The sequence below is a fragment of the Leucoraja erinacea genome, chromosome 4 (assembly GCF_028641065.1).
Source record: "Leucoraja erinacea ecotype New England chromosome 4, Leri_hhj_1, whole genome shotgun sequence".
In the NCBI taxonomy this organism is placed as follows: Eukaryota; Metazoa; Chordata; class Chondrichthyes; order Rajiformes; family Rajidae; genus Leucoraja; species Leucoraja erinaceus.
This window is the reverse complement of record NC_073380.1, coordinates 56,635,774-56,656,075: the sequence shown is the minus strand read 5'-3', so window position 1 is coordinate 56,656,075 and position 20,302 is coordinate 56,635,774. Positions and strand designations below refer to the sequence as shown.

At 44.9% G+C, this 20,302-nt stretch overlaps 1 protein-coding gene across 6 annotated transcripts in view; it reads right to left on the bottom strand.

The window, feature by feature from the left end:
• Positions 1 to 18,857: 18,857 nt before the first annotated feature.
• The window catches only part of LOC129696443 (intermembrane lipid transfer protein VPS13B-like), an 811,841-nt gene continuing 810,396 nt past the window's right edge, over positions 18,858 to 20,302 (bottom strand). For all 6 annotated transcript variants that reach the window (XM_055634334.1, XM_055634333.1, XM_055634338.1 and 3 more), the window contains exon 62: positions 18,858 to 19,526. In XM_055634334.1, coding sequence (XP_055490309.1) covers positions 19,278 to 19,526 — 249 coding nt within the window. In that variant the 3' untranslated portion in view covers positions 18,858 to 19,277. The remainder of the gene's footprint in view (positions 19,527 to 20,302) is intronic.

Below are 20,302 nucleotides of genomic sequence, written 5' to 3'. Positions count from 1 at the left end.
TTTTCCAGAGGCCCGGGGAGCCGTTGGTGCGGGGAGGAGTTACCTGGGCTGTGAGTATAAAATCCAGCGCGGGGCTTGCTTTTCCAGAGGCCCGGGGAGCCGTTGGTTCGAGGAGGAGTTACCCAAATCTGTAACGTTCCATCTCACTTCCAGAGAAGGAGTCTGGTGGAAGCCTCTGATTGGTGGAAGAGGATCAGAGCTGATTGGGTGCAATCCCAGGTTTACATTTCTGCTTTCAGGTTAAGGGTTCTGGGAGTTAAGGATTCTGGGAGTTAAGGATTCTGGGATCATGGGGACAGTATTTATTAGTAAAGGTACAGTTTAAAGGATAACGTTTTTTTTTTAAATATTTAATATTTAATTTGGGAGTAAGCTATGTCCGTGGAGATTGGCCCCGTGGTTTGCTCAGCCTGCAACATGTGGGAGATCAGGGATATGGTCGGTGTCCCTGGTGACTACGTTTGCAGGAAGTGTGTACAGCTGCAGCTCCTGGCAGACCGCATTGAACGGTTGGAACTGCGGCTGGATTCATACTGGAGCATCCACGATGCTGAGAAAGTCGTGAATAGCACGTACAGCGAGTTGGTCACACCGCAGGTAAAAGGTAAGAGGACAGAAAGGAAACGGGTGGCCAATAGTCAGCAAAGCAGTAGGCAGGTTGTGCAGGAGTCCCCTGCGGTCATCTCCCTCCTAAACTGGTATACCATTTTGGATACTGTTGGGGGAGATGGCTCATCAGGGGAAGGCAGCAGCAGCCCAGTTCATGGCACCATGGGTGGCTCTGCGGCACAGGAGGGGGGGGGGAAAGAGTGGAAGGGCTATAGTAATAGGGGATTCAATTGTAAGGGGAATAGATAGGCATTTCTGCGGCCGCAAAAGAGACTCCAGGATGGTATGTTGCCTCCCTGGTGCAAGGGTCAGGGATGTCACTGAACGGCTGCAGAACATTCTGGAGGGGGAGGGTGAACAGCCAGTTGTCGTGGTGCATATTGGCACCAACGATATAGGTAAAAAAAGGGATGAGGTCTTACAAGGTGAATTTAGGGAGCTAGGAGATAAACTTAAAAGTAGGACCTCAAAGGTAATAATCTCTGTATTACTACCAGTACCATGGGCCAGTCAGAGCAGAAATAGGAGGATATTGCAGATGAATACGTGGTTTGAAAAATGGTGCAAGGGGGAGGGATTCAAATTTTTAGGAACCAGTTCTGGGGGAGGTGGGACCAGTACAAACAGGACGGTCTGCACCTGGGCTGGAATGGAACCAATGTCCTTGGGGGAGTGTTTGCTAGTGCTGTCGGGGAGGATTTAAACTAATTGGCAGGGGAATGGGTGCAAGAGCAGAGAGACGGGTGTAAAATGAGGGTAGAAGCAATAGGAGCAAGGTGAAAAGTAAAAGTGGCAGGCAGACAAAACCAGGGCAAAAATCAAAAAGGGACACTTTTCAACATAATTTTATAAGGGGTAAGAGTGTTGTAAAGACAAGCCTGAAGGCTTTGTGTCTCAATGCAAGGAACATTCGTAATAAGGTGGATGAGTTGAATGTGCAGATAGTTATTAATGAATATGATATAGTTGGGATCACGGAGACGTGGCTCCAGGGTGACCAAGGCTGGGAGCTGAACATCCAGGGATATTCAATATTCAGGAGGGATAGACAGAAAGGAAAAGGAGGCAGGGTAGCGTTGCTGGTTAGAGAGGAGATTAACGCAATAGAAAGGAAAGACATTAGCTTGGAGGATGTGGAATCGATATGGGTAGAGCTGTGAAACACTAAGGGGCAGAAAACGTTAGTGGGAGTGGTGTACCGGCCACCTAACAGTAGTAGTGGAGTTGGGGATGGCATCAAACAGGAAATTAGAAACGCGTGCAACAAAGGTAAAACAGTTATAATGGGTGACTTCAATCTACATATAGATTGGGTGAATCAAATTGGCAGGGGTGCTGAGGAGGAGGATTTCTTGGAATGTATGCGGGATAGTTTTCTAAACCAACATGTAGAAGAACCAACGAGAGAGCAGGCTATTCTAGACTGGGTATTGAGTAATGAGGAAGGGTTAGTTAGCTGTCTTGTTGTGTGTGGCCCCTTGGGCAAGAGTGACCATAATATGGTTGAGTTCTTCATTAGGATGGAGAGTGACATTGTTAATTCAGAAACAGGGGTCCTGAACTTAAAAGAAAGGTGACTTTGAGGGTATGAGACGTGAAATGGCCAAGATAGACTGGCCAATGATTCTTAAAGGGTTGACGGTGGATATGCAATGGAAGGCATTTAAAAACTGCATGGATGAACTACAAAAAGTGTTCATCCCAGGTTGGCAAAATAATAAATCAGGGATGGTAGTGCATCCGTGGATAACAAGGGAAATCAGGGATAGTATCAAAACAAACGAGGAAGCCTACAAATTAGCCAGAACAAGCAGCCTACCAGAGGACTGGGAGAAATTCAGAGTCCAGCAGAGGAGGACAAAACGCTTAATTAGGAAAGGGAAAATAGATTATGAAAGAAAACTGGCAGGGAACATAAAAACTGACTGCAAAAGTTTCCGTGCTGTAATTCTTATATGGTTATTATGGTTAAAAGTTTTTATAGATATGTCAAGAGGAAAAGATTAGTTAAAACAAATGTAGGTCCCTTGCAGTCAGAAACAGGCGAATTGATCATGGGGAACAAGGACATGGCAGACCAATTAAATAATTACTTTGGTTCTGTCTTCACTAAGGAAGACATAAATAATCTGCCGGAAATAGCAAGGGACCGGGGGTTAAATGAGATGGAGGAACTGAGTAAAATCCAGGTTAGCCGGGAAGTGGTGTTAGGTAAATTGAATGGATTAAAGGCCGATAAATCCCCAGGGCCGGATAAGTTGCATCCCAGAGTACTTAAGGAAGTAGCCGCAGAAATAATGGATGCATTAGTGATAATTTTTCAAAACTCTTTAGATTCTGGAGTAGTTCCTGAGGAATGGAGGGTAGCGAATGTAACCCCACTTTTTAAAAAGGGAGGGAGAGAGTAAACGGAGAATTACAGACCAGTTAGTCTAACATCGGTGGTGGGGAAAATTCTGGAGTCAGTTATTAAAGATGGGATAGCAGCACATTTGGAAAGTGGTGAGTTCATTGGACAAAGTCAGCATGGATTTATGAAAGGTAAATCATGTCTGACGAATCTTATAGAATTTTTCAAGAATGTAATTAGTAAAGTGGATAATGGAGAACCAGTGGATGTGTTATATCTGGACTTTTAGAAGGCTTTCGACAAGGTCCCACATAAGAGATTAGTATACAAACTTAAGGCACACGGTATTGGGGGTTCAGTATTGATGTGGATAGCGAACTGGCTGGCAGACAGGAAGCAAAGAATAGGAGTAAACGGGTTCTTTTCAGAAAGGCAGGCAGTGACTAGTGGGGTACCACAAGGCTGGGACCCCAGCTATTCACAATATACTGTATATTAATGATTTTGACAGGGGAATTGAATGCAACATCTCCAAGTTTGCGGATGACATGAAGCTGGGGGGCAGTGTTAGTTGTGAGGAGGATGCTAGGAGGCTGCAAGGTGACTTGGATAGGTTGGGTGAGTGGGCAAAGGCATGGCAGATGCAGTATAATGTGGATAAATCTGAGGTTATCCACTTTGTGGCAAAAACATGAAAGTAGACTATTATCTGAATGGTGGCCGATTAGGAAAAGGGGAGATGCAACGAGACCTGGGTGTCATGGTACACCAGTCATTGAAAGTAGGCATGCAGGTCCAGCAGTTAGTGAAGAAAGCAAATGGTATGTTAGCATTCATAGCAAAAGGATTTGAGTATAAGAGCAGGGAGGTTCTACAGCAGTTGTACAGGGTCTTGGTGAGACCACACCTGGAGTATTGCGTACAGTTTTGGTCTCCTAATCTGAGGAAAGACATTCTTGCCATAGAGGGAGTACAGAGAAGGTTCACCAGACTGATTCCTGGGATGGCAGGGCTTTCATATGAGGAAAGACTGGATAGACCCGGCTTGTACACATTGGAATTCAGAAGACTGAATCTTATAGGGGGATCTTATAGAAACTTACAAAATTCCTAAGGGGTTGGACAGGCTAGATGCAGGAAGATTATTCCCGATGTTGGGGAAGTCCAGAACTAGGGGTCACAGTTTAAGGATAAGAGGGAAGACTTTTAGGACCGAGATGAGGAAATCCTTTTTTACACAGAGAGTGGTGAAACTGGAATTCTCTGCCTGCCACAGAAGGTAGTTGAGGCCACAGTTCATTGGCTATATTTAAGAGGGAGTTAGATGTGGCCGGCCCTTGTGGCTAAAGGGATCAGGGGGTATGGCGAGAAGGCAGGGATGGGATACTGAGTTGGATGATCAGCCATGATCATATCAAATGGCGGTGCAGGCTCGAAGGGCCAAATGGCCTACTCCTGCACCTATTTTCTATGTTTCTATGTTTCTACCTGCGCTAATCAAGAATCTATCTCTCTTCCTTTTCCTGTACTGTAATGCTCTATGTTCAAGGACTGAAGAGTATTAGAGGGTGGACGGGCAGTATAAAGAGGTGAAAGGGAGGGGTGAGACACTGGGTGATGGGTGGAAACATATAAGGAAAAAACAATTATCACATGGGAGCAAGTTGGGGGAGGAGACTGAGAATGTAAAGGCGGATGCAGGAAAGTGGAGCCAGATAATGGAAAGGATGAAGGGCAGATGAGATCATGTTAGAGAGGTGGGTGGGGAAGAGTGTGTGTGGGAGAGGGGAGGGGGGTGTTAGAAGGGTAGATGAAACGCAGATGGATGGGTGTGTGGGTAATGGACAGTTGGAATCACAGTGGGGGTGGGGAGGATTGGAAGGATAGCCCAATGGGGAAGAGCCCCAAGATAGACAAAGTGCTGGAGTAACATAGAAAAAATAGGTGCAGGAGGAGGCCATTCGGCCCTTTGAGCCAGCACCGCCATTCATTGTGATCATGGCTGATCGTCCTCTATCAATAACCCGTGCCTGCCTTCTCCCCATATCCCTTGACTCCACTAGCCCCAAGAGCTCTATCTAACTCTCTCTTAAATCCATCCAGTGACTTGGCCTCCACTGCCCTCTGTGGCAGGGAATTCCATAAATTCACAACTCTCTGGGTGAAAAAGTTTTTTCTCACCTCAGTCTTAAATGACCTCCCTTTATTCTAAGACTGTGGCCCCTGGTTCGGGACTCGCCCAACATTGGGAACATTTTTTCTCATCTAGCTTGTCCAGTCCCTTTATAATTTTATATGTTTCTATAAGATGCCCCCTCATCCTTCTAAACTCCAGTGAATACAAGCCAAGTCTTTTCAATCTTTCCTCATATGACAGTCCCGCCATCCCAGGGATCAATCTCGTGAACCTACACTGCACTGCTTCAATTACAAGGATGTCCTTCCTCAAATTAGGAGACCAAAACTGTACACAATACTCCAGATGTGGTCTCACCAGAGCCCAATACAACTGCAGAAGAACCTCTTTGCTCGTATACTGAAATCCTCTTGTTATGAAGGCCAACATTCCATTTGCTTTCTTCACTGCCTGCTGTACCTGTAAGCCAACTTTCAGTGACCGGTGTACAAGGACGCCCAGGTCTCGCTGCACCTCCTCCTTACCTAACCTAACCCCATTGAGATAATAATCTGCCCCCTTGTTTTTGCCGATAAAGTGGATAACCTCACATTTATCTATATCAAACTGCATCTGCCACCCATCTGCCCACTCACTCAACCTGTCCAGGTCACCCTGCAACCTCCTAACATCCTCTTCACAGTTCACACGGTCACCCAGCTTTGTGTCATCCGCAAATTTGCTAGTGTTGCTCCTAATTCCCTCTTCCAAATCATCAATATGTATGGTAAACAGTTGCAGCCCCAACACTGAGCCTTGCGGCACTCCACTCGCCACTGCCTGCCATTCTGAAAAGGACCGGTTCACTCCTACTCTTTGCTCTGCCAACCAATTTTCTATCCATGTCAACACCCTACCCCCAATACCATGTGCTCTAATTTTAGTCACCAGTCTCTCGTGCGGGACCTTATCAAAGGCTTTCTGAAAGTCTAGATTCACTACATCCACTGGCACCCCTTCATCCATTTTACTTGTCACATCCTCAAAAAATTCCAGAAGATTAGTCAAGCATGATTTCCCTTTCATAAATCCATGTTGACTTGGACTAATCCTTTTACTGCTATCCAAATGCCCCATTATTACCTCTTTAATAATTGACTCCAGCATCTTTCCCATCATCAAAGTCAGGGTAACTGGTCTGTAATTCCCCGTTTTCTTTCTCGCTCCTTTCTTGAAAAGTGGGATAACATTAGCTATCCTCCAATCCACAGGAACTGATCCTGAATCTATAGAACATTGGAAAATGATCACCAATGCGTCCACTATTTCTAGAACCACCTCCCTGGGATGCAGACCATCAGGTCCAGGGGATTTATCATCCTTCAGTCCCATTAGCCTACCCAATACCATTTCTCACCTAATGAAAATGTCTTTCAGTTCCTCTACCCCCTTAGATCCTCTGTCCTCCAGTACATCTGGGAGATTGTTTGTGTCTTCCTTAGTGAAGACAGATCCGAAGAACCTATTCAACTCTTATGCCATTTCCTTGTTGCCCATAATAATTTCACCCATGTCTGCCTTCAAGGGACCCACATTTGACTTTGCTACTCTTTTTCCCTTAACATATCTAAAGAAGGTTTTACTGTCCTTCTTTATATTCCTGGCCAGCTTCCCCTCGTACTTCATCGTTTCAGCCCGTATTGTCCGTTTTGTTTCCTTCTGTTGTCCTATGAAAGTTTCCCAATCCTCTGGCTTACAGCTACTCTTTGCTGTGTTATACATCTTTTCTTTTAGTTTTATTCTATCCCTAACTTCTCGTCAGCCACAGTTGCCTCCTACTCCCCTTAGAATCTTTCTTCCTTTTTGGAATGAAATAACTCAGCGGGTCAGGCAGCATGTCTGGGGAAAAAGGATGGATGACGTTTCAGGTCAGGACACTTCTTCAGACTCATCCAGACTTCTTCACAAACAGGTGGATAGATGTGTAGGGGTGACGGGCAGATTGGACCAGATGGGGGAAGAGTAACGATACCAATAAAGTGGAGGAGGGCAAAAATGATGAAGCTATTTTTCTCTTCACAATTTAATATAGTTTTCTGTTGCAAATTGAGTATAATGTATAAGATCCCAGGGCAGAAGTTCATGTGCATTAGTCATAGAAGCAGATTTATGCCAATCAGTCCATTGAATCTACTCCGCCATTCAATCATGGCTGATACTGAATATCTTTCACTCTCAACCCTTCTCCTGCCTTCTCCCCATAACCCCTGACACCCGTACTAATCAAGAGCCTCCACAGCCACCTCTGGCAATGAATTCCATTCTATGTGGAAAAACGTGCCTCTCAGATGTCCTTTAAATCTTTCCTAATGTCCTCTAGTATTTGATCCACCTACCCTGCAAAAGAGACTCTGACGATCTTTCCTATCTATGGCCCCCATTTTTGTTTAAACCTCTATAATGTAATCCCTCAGCCTCCTTTGCTCACGAGACAAGAGTCCAAGCCTCTCCAATCTCTCAAACCCTCCAGTCCATGCAACATCCTTGTGCATCTTTTCTGAACCAGCTCTGTACTTAGTCATACTCTTCCTATCATATGGTGACCATAATGGCATACAATACTTCCAAGTGCTGTCTATCTAATGTTTTGTACAAGTGGATCATAACACCACAAATCTTGTACTCAATGCCACTGCCGATGATAGCAAGAATGAGTAGAAACAAGGAACTGCAAATGCTGGTTAACTTACAAGCAGAAGGCCATTCAGCCCATCTTTGGTATTTGTTACATCTTATGTGTCATCTTTTGAACTCTTGGTAATTCTGTTTATTTTTACTATATTACAGAACAGTCCATTTAGTGCTACTTCTGTTCATCTTCTTTCTCCGCCAATACCTAATCCATCATTTTCACCTCCACAGATGCTGCCTGACCCACGGAGTTCTTCCAGCAGTTTGGTCCATGCTACATGATATCCAGCTTTGACCATCTGGGTAAGATTCGATAGGACGTAATTATCAAACAATTAAAAACAAAGTATTTTGCTGCCTTCACCAGGGGAATATCTGGATTTCTTTTAGAGATTTTAGAGATACAGCGTGGAAACAGGCCTTTGGGCCCATCAGGCCCATTCCGACCAGTCATCACCCGTACACTAGCACTATCCTACACACTAGGGATGATTTACTATTTTATCAAAGCCAATGACATACAAACCAGTATGTGTTTGGAGTGCGGGAGGAAACCGGAGCACCCAGAGAAAACCCACGCGGTCACAGACAGAACATACAAACTCCGTACAGACAGCACCCGTAGTCAGGATCAAATCCGGGTCTCTGACGCTGTTTGACAGCAACTCTACTGTTGCTTCACTGTGCCGACCTGGAATAGAAGGGTTACATTTTTGAGAACAGGTTTTGCAGATAGGTTTATCTTCGCTTATATATAAAAGATTAAAGGATGATCTAAGATGATTAAAGATATAGTTAAGGCAGATAGACAGAAGTTATTTCCTCTAACGGGAGAAAACTGGAACATTAAAATTGGATCCAGATCCATGCAGTGGTGATGTCAGGAAGCACCTCTTTCCAGACACAGCCTTAGAGTTGTATTTATTTTTCATTCACAGGACGTGCACGTCGTTGGGAATGTCCTCATTTTTTGCTCATCCCTAAATCCATGATCTGAGTTGTTTACACGGCTGCTCCGGAGAGCAGTTGCAGTCTGAAGAAGGTTCCTGAGCAGAATTGTTGCCTCTCCTTGTTCTTCAGGGATCTGCCTGACCCGCTGAGTTACTCCAGCACTTTGTGTCTTTTTTTTAAAGATTACTTAATCCATTCTGCAGCTGTCACAGTGGGATTCGAGCCCATGTCTCCAGATCAATATGTAGTTTTGGATCTAATGACCATTGTGCAAGCCTATCCAGAACTCACACCCAAAAATAATAGCGATTGAGGTTAGAGATTCAACTTGTAATCAGAACGAAGATTGGAAGATTTTTCATCGTTTGGTGCAGTGAGGAATATGGATCTTCTGGAATAAATGGAATTAAGAATCAGATCTCCAAATGGATGGTGGAATATACTGAGGCGTTGAATGCACAACTTCTAGAACATAGGATATAGAAAAGTACAGCACAGAAACAGTTTTGTTGGCTCACAATATCTGTGCTGAACCGGATTCCAAGATAAACTATTCCCATTTAGTCCATGCCGACCACGTTACCTACCTGAGATAGTCCAATTTGCCCGTATTTTAGTTTAAAGATACAGTGCGGAAATAGGCCCTTCAGCCCATCGAGTCCACGCAGACCAGCAATCCCCGTTACACTAGCATACACTTAACACAAGGGACAATTTACAATTTTTACCAAAGCCAATTTACCTACAAACCTGCATGTTTTTGGAGTGTGGGAGGAAATCAGAGCTCCCGAGCAAAATCCACGCAGGTCATGTGGATAACATACAAACAACACTCGTAGTCAGGAGTGTATCCCAGGTCTCTGGGGACTGCAAAGTAGCAACTCTACCACTGCGCTACTGTGCCGCCCAGTAACAAGACTTTAAGAGCCAAACATTTGTGCACATTAAAGTCTTACCACAAGACATCCTCACAATCAGTATGTTTAAATCTCCTCCTGGCAACTATCTCATGTGTAACCAACTACAACATCATTGCGTTTGAAGTCCATTTGTGGACCCGTCCCAAAAGGATTCAGTTTCATTATCTGGGCAAATTTGGATCTTAACATAAATAAACTTTTTCATTAAAAACTTAACCTTCAGGGCAGCACAGTGGCGTAGCTGGCAGAGCTGTTGCCTCACAGTGCCAGAGCCCCGGGTTCAATTCTGAACTCGGGTGCTGTCTGTGGGGAGTTTGCATGTTCTCCCTGTGACAGCGTGGGTTTCCTCGGGGTGCTCCGGCTTCCTCACACATCCCAATGACGTGCGGGATTGTAGTTTAGTTGGTCTGTAAAACTGCCCCATGTGGGTAGGAAGTGGATAAGAAAGTGGGATATCATAGAACTAGTGTGAACGGGTGATCGATGGTCGGCATGGACTCACCACTGTATGAAAAAGTTCCCCCTCAGGATCCCATAAAATCTTTCCCCCTCACAAACCTATGTCCACTGGTTCTCGATTCCCCCTACTCTGGGCAAGAGACACTGTGTGTTTACCCAATCTATTACTCTCATGATTTTGCACATCTCTATAAGATCACCCATCATCCTCCTGTGTTCCAAGGAAGCAGAAAACATCTTCTGTGTGAGGAAATATCTCCTTATCTCAGACCTGAATGCTGACCTCCTTTCACGACACTGTGACTCCAGTTCTTGCCAACTCAGCTTCAGGCAACGACAAATCTGTATCCAACATTGTGTCAAACACAGCAATGAATGTGGACATTTCAAAATGAGATCATCTCTCATTCTTCTAAATTATAGACAGTAGACTCTGCTTATTCTCTTACAATAACCCCCCAGCTCAGGAATTAATCTGGTAGCGTTACTGTACTCCCCCTATCACTAGCATATCCTTCCTTGGGCAGGGAGACCAGACCTGCACACAATATTCCAGATGTGGTCTCACCAGGGCCCTATATAATTGGAGCAAGATGTTTCAAATCCTCTTGCAATAAAGTCCAACATACCACTCGCCTATATAATTGTTTGCAGAACCTACATATTAATTTTCAGCGATTCATGTACAAAGATACCCAGGTCTGAACACCGACACTGTTCAATGAAATTGCAGAGTTGTGGACATAGCCTGGACCATCACGTAAACCAACCTCCCTTCCATTGATTCCATCTACGCTGCCTTGGCAAGACTACCAACAGAATCAAGTACAAATCTCACTCTTCTCTTCTCTCTCATTAGGCAAGAGGTATAGATGTTTGAAAACGCACACCTCCAGATCCAGGGACATTTTTTTCCCAGCTTCTATCAGGCAACTGAACCATCCTCTCACCAACTAGGGAGCAGTCCTGAGCTACCATGTACCTCATTGGAGACCCTAGGATTATCTTTAATCGGACTTCACTGGACTTTATCTTGCACTAAACGTTATTCCCTTCATCTTGTATCTGTACACTGTGTCGGCTTGATTGTAATCATGTATAGTCTTTTTGCTGACTGGGCAGCACGCAACAAGTTTTTCAGTGTACCTTCAGTGACAATAATAAAATAATCTCTGACCTTTCATAAAATACTCCATGGTGTTTTGTTTAGTTTAGTTTAGAGATACAGTGCGGAAGCAGCCCCTTCGGCCCCTGTGGGCCTGCGCTGAACAGCGACTCCTGCGCACTAACGCTGTCCTACACACATTAGGGACAATTTACAATTATACCAAGCCAATTAACCTACAAACCTGGACGTATTTGGAATGAGGGTGCAAACTGGATATTCCGGAGAAAACCCACGCAGCTCACGGGGGGAACATACAAACTCCATACAGACAGCAGCTGTAGTCAGGCTCAAACCTGGGGTTTCTGGTGCTGTCAGGCAGGAACGCTACCACTGCGACACCCTCTTTCTTTTTCCTACCAAAATTGGTTTCCTTATTTTTCCACTGTATATTCCCTCTGCCATGTCTTTGCCCATTCACTTAGCCTTTCTACACACCCCCAAAACTGCTCTGCATCTCCCTCGCTGCCCACAATGCTACATAGATTTGCACAATTATCTAAATAGAACATATTATACAGGATGTGTCGACTTTGCAGAGTTTTCTCAGCAAATTAGAATAATTTTTAGAATGACCTATTAGATTCTTTTTCCTTCCTTCCTTTCCCCCCCCTCTTCCCTGTGCCCATCTGGACCCACATCCATTTCTCCCCTCACCTTCCACCTACATTCCCTCCTCTAGCTTCACAATTTGAACCTCTTCTATCATTATCTCACACCTTTTGCCAATGAATCTCCCCACTTTACCTGTATCCACCTATCACTCAATATGTTTTGTCTTGCCCCTCCTCTTTTCGAGCATTCGCTCCCTTCCCACCACCACAATCAGTCTGAAGGGCCCCAACCCGAGACGCCCCCGATCCATGCTCCTGACCCGCTGACTTACTCCAGCACATTGTGTCCTATTTGTAAACCAGCAACTGCAGTTCCTTGTATCTAATGTTCACATTGCTGTTTGCAGAACTTTGGCTCGTACAAAATAGCAGCAGTAACCTGCACTATACCCATAACTACACTTCAAAAGTACTTCAGTGATTGTAAAATTCCTCAAAACTCTCTGAGGTCATAAAAAAAAGCTACAAAAAATTGCAAGTCTTTCATTTCCAAACCCCAGATTATGTCATTAAGCCGGAAGGAGTGCACAGAAGATTTACGAGGATGTTGCCAGGACTCGAGGGCCTGAGCTATAGGGAGTGGGGAGTGATTGGACAGGCTAGGACATTATTCCATGGAGCACAGGAGGCTGTGATTTTATAAAGGTGTATAAGATCATGAGGGGAATAGATAAGATGAATGCACAGTCTTTTACCGAGGCTAGGGAAATTAAGAACCAGAGGACGTAGGTTTAAGGTGAGAGGGGAACGATTTAATAGAAACCTGAGAGGTAACTTTTATGACAGAGGATGGTGGAATATGGAATGTGCTGCTAGAGGAGGTAGTTGAGGCAGGCACTAGAACAACATTTAAAAGACCAATAGACATGGATAGGAAAGGTTTAGAGGGATATTTGGATCTAATGCAGTCCAATGGGTCCAGCTTAGAAGGGACATTTTCGTCAGAATGCACGTCGGGCTGAAGGACCTGTTTCCATGCTGTATGATTTTATGATTATTAGGTCGGTGCAAATTTATGAATAGCAGCAAGGTATATTTCTACCTGGGAAAGATTTGACAATTTGGAAAATGGGTCCTGATAAAATGCAAGTCAAACAGGAAATTGGTCGCAAGTCAATGCCATTATCTAGTAGTACAGTTAAAACAATTAATGGTACATTTTCCATTCTCAGACACAATCTTCAACCTTGGAAGCAACATTAGAAAATTGTTGACAGACTCCAAAAATGCATCTGTACTTAGGCAGGCAGGATTACACATGCATAAACCATCTAGACCTCTGCTGCCAAACTTCTGACACTTTTGCAGTTTATATAACAAACTCTCTGACTTCACCTCCAGCATATTAGGAAACAATATGAAATGAACCTTGGTAGATGTTGTACAAATATTGTTATTTAGACACAGATTATTTAAGGGAAAAGAAAATCAAAACCAGATGTTGGGAGAGCGTGCTTCATGGAGATATTTTGTAGAGGGCTGGAAGTTTCAAAGTACTGTAGACCTCAAGAAAGTAGGCACAATATGCCAGAGTAACTCAGCGGGTCAGGCAACATCTCTGGAGAAAAGGAATAAGTGACTTTTCGGTCGAGACCCTTCATCAGACTGAGAGTCAGGGAGAGGGATACTCTAGGTCAGGGAAAGTGCAGAAAAAAGCAGAGCCTGCATCGATGACTCAGTAAAGGTGGAGCCCACAATGGTCTATTGTTGGCCGAGGACAAGGTGATAACTACGGTATATAAACAGTGAAATTAGCAAGAGGACGAGTGTGGGGAGGAACAGTGATAGAGGAAATGCAAGGGTTCTCCAGAGATGCTGTCTGACCCCCTGAGTTACGCCAGTATTTTGTCTATCTTCAGTGTAAACCAGCATCTGCAGTTTCTTCTTACACAGAGATCAAGAAGGGCTGAAGCCACATCTGAACCAGGGCATTGTCTATCAGTCACCACGGACATGGCATAAGGTTTAACTGCCTCATACATCAAGTATGCTCGTCAGATCCATGCAATGAACCTTTCTTTGAGCAACTCAGCGGGTCAGGCAGCATCCTCTGGAGAACATGGTTTGGAGATGTTTTAGGACAGGACCCCTCTTCAGGACTTCACTGAAATAGTTTGTGCATCCTGCTATGAAGGCAGCTGGAGTAAGTGAGAGAGAGAGAGAAAGGGAGAGAGGGTGGGGGAGAGTATGGGGGAGAGGGTGGAGTAAGAGGGGGAGGGGGAGCGAGGAACAGTGTGACGGTGAGAGTGACGGAAAGAGAGTGTGTGAGTGAGAGGGGTGTGACAGTGAGTGAGAGTGAGAGCGAGAAGGACAGAGAGTGACAGTGAGAGAGGGTTAGTGTGTGAGACGTGACAATGAAAAAGATGGGAGTGAGACACACACACACATGCAGTGTGTGTGTGACAGAGAGAGGGTGTGTGTGTGTGTATTAGAGAGTGGAGTAACAGTGAAAGAGTGCGAGAGAGAATGAGAGTGTGTGTGATAGAGAGAGAGTGAGAGAGAGTGAGAGAGTGTGTATGTGTGTGTATCCTGTTGTGAACATCTGCATTGTTTCATTTGCCCAGTATTGCCCTGCATCTGTTAACTTTTATGATTTGGCTGCCTTGATTGCCCATTCATACTGGAGGCTATTTTTTTTTGTGGCTCACATGCTGGTTCTTCGCTGCATTGCTGTTTGCGTTCAATGGACCTGAACTACTTCTGCGCCAGGCAGTGAGTTTAAAAGCGGATCAGTTTGGTATCTGAATGTCAGGTCGGCTGCTGATTATGGCATTTTAATGGGGGTGGCATGGCAGAGATGGGAGCGAGTCAAAAAGAGAAGACCTTCTGTTTGAGGTAGAAGCTGGCAGGGATGAGCTGTCAAAAGAGGCAAGTATTTAACATTCATTTTTTTAAGGCGGAGACAGATACTTGATTGTAAGGATGTCAAGGGTTATGGGCAGAAGGTAAATGAGTGGGGCCAAGAGGGAAAGATAGATTAGCCATGATTGCATGGTGTAGACTTGATGAGCTGAATGGCCTTATTCTGCTCCTAGAACTTATGAACACAGGGTGGTGGATGCCTGAAAAGTGCTGCCAGGGGCGGTGGTGGAGGCAGATACGGTTGTGGTGTTTAAGAGGCTTTTAGACAGGCACATGGACAAGCAGGGAATGGAGGGATGTGGATCACATGCAGGCAGGTCGGATTAGTTTAATTTGGCATTATGTTCGACACAGGTGCTGTGGACTGAAAGGCATATTTCTGTGTGTTTCTATGTTCTAGAGTGTGGTTGGAGGAGAGGATGTTGAGGTTACCTGCATTGGCTGATGGATCCACAATGAGGCATTGGTTCCAGGGCATCTATGGTGGGTGTTTTGAATTGGTCACGGGATTCAGCCAAGCACAATCTTTCCCATCCACGTCCAAGTTTCTTTTAAATGGTTTGGGTCAAATGTGGGCAATGGGACTAATGTAGATGGGACATCTTGGTTGGCGTGGGAAAATTCGGCCAAATGACAACAGTGTCAACAGTATATGATGGGCAGTGGTGATAGCTGATGCCATGGAAATATATAATGCAGGACTCCATGACAGTGGACCAGGTAAGGTTAATAATTCCTATCACCTAATGGTGAACAGTCAGCGGCACAGTGAGCATCGGTGGAGTTTACAGTTTACAGTCTACCTTACAGTGTCAGAGACCCGTGTTCGATCCTGACCACGGATGCTATCTGTGTGGAATTTGTACATTCCCTCTGTGACCGCGTATGTTTTCTCCGAGTACTCGGTGTCCTCACACATTCCAAAGACCTGCAGGTTTGTAGGTTAATTAGCCTCTGTAAATTATCCTGTATTCTCTGGAGCGCAGAAGGTTAAGGGGGGACCTGATAGAGGTCTTTAAAATGATGAGAGGGATAGACAGAGTTGATGTGGACAAGCTTTTCCCTTTGAGAATAGGGAAGATTCAAACAAGAGGACATGACTTCAGAATTAAGGGACAGATGTTTAGGGGTAATATGAGGGGGAACTTCTTTACGCAGAGAGTGGTAGCGGTGTGGAATGAGCTCCCAGTGGAAGTGGTGGAGGCAGGTTCATTGGTATCATTTAAAAATAAATTGGATAGGCATATGAATGAGAAGGGAATGGAGGGTTATGGTATGAGTGCAGGCAGGTGGGACTAAAGGGAAAAAAATTTGTTCGGCACGGACTTGTAGGGCCGAGATGGCCTGTTTCCGTGCTGTAATTGTTATATGGTTATATGGTGTTATATGATAGATCTAGTATACGGGTGGTTGTTGGTTGGCACAGACTCGGTGGGTCGAAGGGCATCAGATACTGAACTTTGGAATGATGCAAAGACCAGCTTCTATCCTTCATTCCTAATATCTTGATCGTTCAGCATCTTTTCAAATCGCTTTAAAATAATCTATTCCTAACCATACATGTATAGAAACACACACAAGGTGCACTGGAGTATTACACACAAAGTGTTGGAGTAACTCAGCGGGTCAGGCAGCATCTCTGGAGAAACAGGATGGGTGATATTTCGGCTCAGGTCCGTTCTTCAGAAGAAAGGACTTGATCCGAAACGTCACCCATCCTTTTTCTCCAGGGACGCTGTCTGCTCTGCTGAGTTACTCCAATGCTTTGTGTCTATCTTTGGTATAAACCAGAAACTGCAGTTGCTTGTCTCTACTGATGCACTGGAATAACTGCAAATGAATCCCCACAAAGGTGTTGGTGATAAGACCCATTTAATAGGTTTCGGGAAAAAAAGACACAAAGTGCTGGAGTAACTCAGCAGGTCAGGCAGCATCTCTGGAGAACATGGATAGACAATGTTTCAGGTCGGACCCCTTCTTCAGACTCAAATCTTCAAGTCTGAAGAAGGATCATGACTCAAAACATCACCTATCCATGTTCTCTAGAGGTGCTGCTTGACCCACTGAGTTACTCCAGCACTTTGTATATATATTTTTGTAAACCAGCGCTTTGTGTCTAACCATTTTCCAAGTTCTTTCTTATTTGTTTTTTGCTTTATTTCTTTGCCTCTGTTCCCCTCGATCCCTGAATACTAAAGGGGCTGTTCCATTTGGGCGACCTCATCCGCGAGTCCTATCGAGTTTGCCCTCGACTCATACTCGCAGCATAGTCGACACGAGATCATAGGAGGTCTTTGTAACTCTCCTTCATGCTCGAGAGTAGTCCCCGTGTACTCGAAGTCTCAGCTAGGTCGCGGCGTATTTTCAACATGTTGAAAAATGCCCGCGAGTAAAAAAGGTCGCCATGGAAAAAATCGATACTCTTTTAACTCGTAGGTTTAGTCGTAGTAGGTCGGCATGTTAGTCGTAGGTAATCGAGGGTAGTCGAAGGTAGTCGTAGATAGTGTTCATCATAGTTGAAGGGACGTCGAAGGAGATGGAAGGAGATCGTCTTCACTCTCCACTATTCGGTGTCCAGCTTTCCCAAAGTTAGTAGTAGCTAGTCATAGCTAGTCGAAGCTAGTCTTTAACATAGTCGAAGGGGGTCTTCTACATAGTCGAAGGAGGTCTTCAACATGACATTTTTTCAAACTCTCCTAAATTCGCGAATTAGGTCGCCCAAGTGGGACAGCCCTTTAAATTCACACTCCAGGGTTCAAGTCTCTATATTGTTTTTCCCATCCTCCTAACTTTCGTGATTTTTTCTGACCCTGCAATATTTCGATGCTTCACACCAATTCTGGTCACCCATTCAGTCCCCATTTTATTTGTTCTGTTATTGCAGGCAGTGCCGACAATTGCTCACCTTCCAAGATCTGGATACTTCTCCAAAAATATCTCTGTTGCGTCACTACTATGGCATGTTACCAGCATGGGGAATGTGCATACTTGTGCTGTTTAGGTGTCTCTGAAGAACATAGATAGATGACGATTTGGGTCTCGCACTCCTTCAGGCTGATTGTAGTGGTGGTTGAGGGGGGGGGGGGGAATTGAATGCTGGAAGAGAGGTGAGGGCAGGACAAACCCTGGCAAGAGACAGGTGAGGGGCATTTTGATTGGCAAAAGGGTGTCTTTTCATGATGCATTCTGTCTAGACATAAATAGGCCATGTTCTCCAGAGATGTTGAGTTACTCCAGCACTTTGTGTCTTTCTTTTTGTAAAGCAGTATCTGAGATTCTTTGTGTGTCAATTTTAGATTGATGTTTCCACTAGTGGGACAGTCTAGGATCAAAGGGCATGGCCTTAAAATAAAAGGATGTACCTTCAGAAAGGAGATGAGGAGGAACCAGAGGGTGGTGAATCTGTGGAATTCATTGCCACAGACAGCTGTGGATGGCAAGTCATTGGGATATTTTTAAGACCGAGATTGGCAGATTCTTGATGAGTAAGGATGTCAAGGGTTATGGGGAGAAGGCAGGAGAATGAGGTTGAGAGGGAAAGATAGATTGAATGGCGGAATAGACTCCATAGGGCCATGATATAAGAGCAGAATTGGGCCATTCAGCCATCCGCCTACTCGACCCCACACTCCTACCTTCTCCCCGTAACCTTTGGCACCCTTTTATGCCCCTGTCCCACTTAGGAAACCTGAACGGAAACCTCTGGAGACTTTGCGCCCAACCCAAGGTTTCCGTGCGGTTCCCGGAGGTTGCAGGTAGTAGAAGCAGCGAGCGAAACTGACAAAAACCTCCGGGAATCGCACGGAAACCTTGGGTGGGGCGCAAATTCTCCAGAGGTTTCCGTTCAGGTTTCCTAAGTGGGACAGGGGCATAACTCACATACGCCCAAGACTCGATAGCCCAAATGACCTAATGCTGCTCCTATGGCTTTTGAATTTATGAATTTTCAAGGTTCCTTTGGTCAGGGAGCTGGGAAGCTGGGAAGCAATGGGTGCTCCGGTGAGGAATTCCACAACCTCTGCAGGATGGTTTGTGACTCGAGTTTCCATGTCCCTTCCCACGGCACTGCCTACTGACCGCATTGCATTTCCATGAGATTGGACAATCTTTTCGTCCAATCGTCCAAATAAAATCACACTACTCGATTCTGACTTTAAAATGTATTTACCTTAAATATTTTCAGTTATATTATCAATTCTTTTGCTGAAACGAGCATTGGAGAGTAATAAAATCTTAATCAGTGGCAGCAGCGGACAATTTACTTCAGTGTTCCAGAGTATCAAAAGGTCTATTATCTATTATCATAGTGGCCACACCTCTTCCATTAAACACCGTATTTACACCGTTGATTAACAATAGGCTTATTATCGAGATAGGCAAATTCACTAAATTACGGAAATTAACTGACCCAGATCACATTTATTTGATTAAAAGCTTCTCGTGAATAAGTTGTGGTGCATTTCGGTCAAGCTGGCCAAGACCATGCCACTCAGAGAGGGGTCAGCTTGGAAATAATTCTGGTTGCCACTTGTGTGCGCAGCTAGTGAAATCCCTTTCGCAGTGCCTTGTTTTTCACCATGGCAAACTTGCTCACAAACACACTTCCGCAGTGCTGATCGACCAGATATTGGTAGGTTTTTGTCCTGACGGCTGGAGGATCGGCGATAATCACAAGAGGAGCCTGCAGCATGGCTGCACTGCTGGGCATGATGTAATGTGACGTTCGTGTGACGTAGTCCACCAACCGCTCGTACTGCTGTTCCGAAAGTCTCTCGCGGATGCCGTCTCCCTGGTCAAGAGACAATGAAACGTGTTGGAATTGATGTCAATAAATCACAGTCGGCACGGAAACAGGCCCTTCGGCCCAATTTGCCCAAGCCGACCAACTTTCCCCATTTACACTAGTCCCACCTGTCTGCGTTTGACCCATATCCATCTACCTATTCCTCGTCTCTCGACATATTGCCTGATACACAGAGCTACTCCAGCATTTTGTGTCTAACTTTGGTGTAAACCAGCATCTGCAGACATGTCCTATCCATGTATGGTCATAGAGTCATACAGTGTGGAAACAGGCCCTTCGGCCCAACTTGTCCACGCCGACCAACATGCCCCATCTATACTAGTCCACCTAGTCTGCATTTGGCCCATATCCCTATCCATAGATGGTCATTGACCATGGAAATAGGCCCTTTGGCCCAACTTGCCCACACCGATAACCATGCCCCATCTACACTAGTTTCACCTCCCTGCGTTTGCCCCATATCCCTCTAAAGCTATCTGATCCATGTAGTCATAGACACATGCAGGATGGAAACAGGCCCATCGGCCCAATTTACCCACTGACCAACATGTTCCATCAACACTCGTCCCACCTACCTGTGTTTTAACCCATATCTCTTGAAACCTCTCCTATCCATGTACCTGTCCAAATATTTTTTATACATTGTGATAGTACCTGCCTCAACTGCCTCCTCTAACAGCTTGTTATATACATCCACCACCCTTTGTGCAAAATGTTTGTCCCTCAGGTCCCTATTAAATGTTTCCACCCTTACCTTGTAT